Here is a 1,640-nt window from a genome sequence, read left to right on the forward strand (position 1 = left end):
GTGTCCGCGATGCCCTTCGTTCGCGTTCTCGTCCGTTCGGAAGACGCGCGTGTCGTTTTGGCGCCGGAGGTGGCTCCGGGCCTGCGACGCCGAAGGGCGCCGCGCGCGACTCCCCCGGAAGGCAGGAGGAGCCGCGCCCCGCCGCGGCCAGAGCCGCGGCGAAAAATGGGCTGCGCGGCGGGGCGCGGGCTGCCTCGCCGCGCTGCCGTGCCGCAGGACGCTTCGCAGCGCCCTGTTGCTGCGCGAGGGACCCGGTGGGTGTCGCGCGAGCAGGCTGCGCCCGGCGGCTAGCCGGGCGCGCGCGCAGGAGCGCATAGTGGGCCCATAACCCATAGAGACACAGAGTATGTTAGGAATGTGTGAGAGGACCAGTAGAGCCGGTAGAGGCTCGGTAAGGCCGATGGTGAAGGCAGGGTAGGGTGCTCCTGTGTGTGTGGTGTCTTGTGTTTCCAACAAGGGGCCACTTGGAACAAGCCAGGTAGAGAGTTTTCTCTAGTTAGAGGAATATGGGAGTATCCCTAGTTAGGCCCCTTCTCTCTCCCCTTCAAGTTGTACTTTTTTTCTCAGCGGTTTATGCTAAGGGGAATTACGGGGCTGCACCTGAAAACTTTGAAGGCCCGGGGAATTCCTCGTGGTCAGTATAGTGAACTTGAAAAAAGGGATCTATATGAATAGATCACTAGCTTGAGTCACCATCATCCCCCATAATTTACCGTACATTACTAATACCTTGCTCCCTTCAAGCTACTATCGCGACGTCACACTACTAGTATGGATGACACCGTGACTGCACTCCCCCGTTCAACACTCTGAGAGTTACGCTGACATCCGAGTCAACGTTCCTTATTACCCTAGTTTGGGGCATCTCTCTCTAGGTTATGGTTGCCCTTGCGCAATCATCTCCGTGAAGTCGCTGCCCGCGCTCCAGAAGGGACCCGAAACGTCCCCGGCAACAATGGGCCGGCGGCTGGAGCCTGGGGGCTCAACTCAGGCGCCAGGCCCTCGGGTGGGGCCCAAACTGGAAAGCGCCATATTTCTCGCGTTCGGCGGCACGGGCTGCACATGTTCCGACCACTGTTCGATTATGTTTTACCCCGGCAGCCCAGTGCGTTTTGGGATATGATTGGTGACCCTGGCGTGGCGGCGCGTGAGAGAAACAACCTGCCCTTGGCCTACAGCGGCGGTGGACTCTCGCAGCCGACTCCCGAGTCACACTCGATGGATGGATGAAGCCCAGATGAAGCCGGCAGTTTGCGCGGCTGCGTCCCTCGGCGCCGCCCCGCGTCCGCGGGTGGCATCGTGGCGCGCCGACCTAGCGGACGAGGACGAGGTCGTCGATCTTGAGGATCATGCAGATGCACTCGGTCGCGAGGCCGAGCGCGGAGGTGTTGACGAGCAGGGGCTGGACGACGGCGCGCGCGCGCATGCGGCCGATGGCGCCGCGCTTGACGTCGATGCCCGCGTCGGCCTCGCCGCCGCGGTGGCGCTTGCGCAGGCTCCTGGGCAGCACACGGGTGATTCAACGTCGCTTCAACGTGGGCGTTCCGCGCGCGCGCGTTCCGGAAAAAGCGTCCGCGCTTCGACGCCGTTCCGAGAGATGATCGCTCGTCCAAAAATCAGCCGAAACGAGTGGAAAACGG

At 62.1% G+C, this 1,640-nt stretch overlaps 1 protein-coding gene across 1 annotated transcript in view; it reads right to left on the reverse strand.

Moving 5' to 3' along the window:
* Positions 1-1,072: 1,072 nt before the first annotated feature.
* The window catches only part of AURANDRAFT_70446 (hypothetical protein), a gene marked incomplete at both ends in the record, with an annotated part of 4,923 nt that continues 4,355 nt past the window's right edge, over positions 1,073-1,640 (reverse strand). The window contains one exon of the mRNA XM_009043727.1: positions 1,073-1,499. Coding sequence (XP_009041975.1) covers positions 1,173-1,499 — 327 coding nt within the window. The remainder of the gene's footprint in view (positions 1,500-1,640) is intronic.

This window comes from Aureococcus anophagefferens (assembly GCF_000186865.1).
Source record: "Aureococcus anophagefferens unplaced genomic scaffold AURANscaffold_65, whole genome shotgun sequence".
Classification (NCBI taxonomy): Eukaryota; class Pelagophyceae; order Pelagomonadales; family Pelagomonadaceae; genus Aureococcus; species Aureococcus anophagefferens.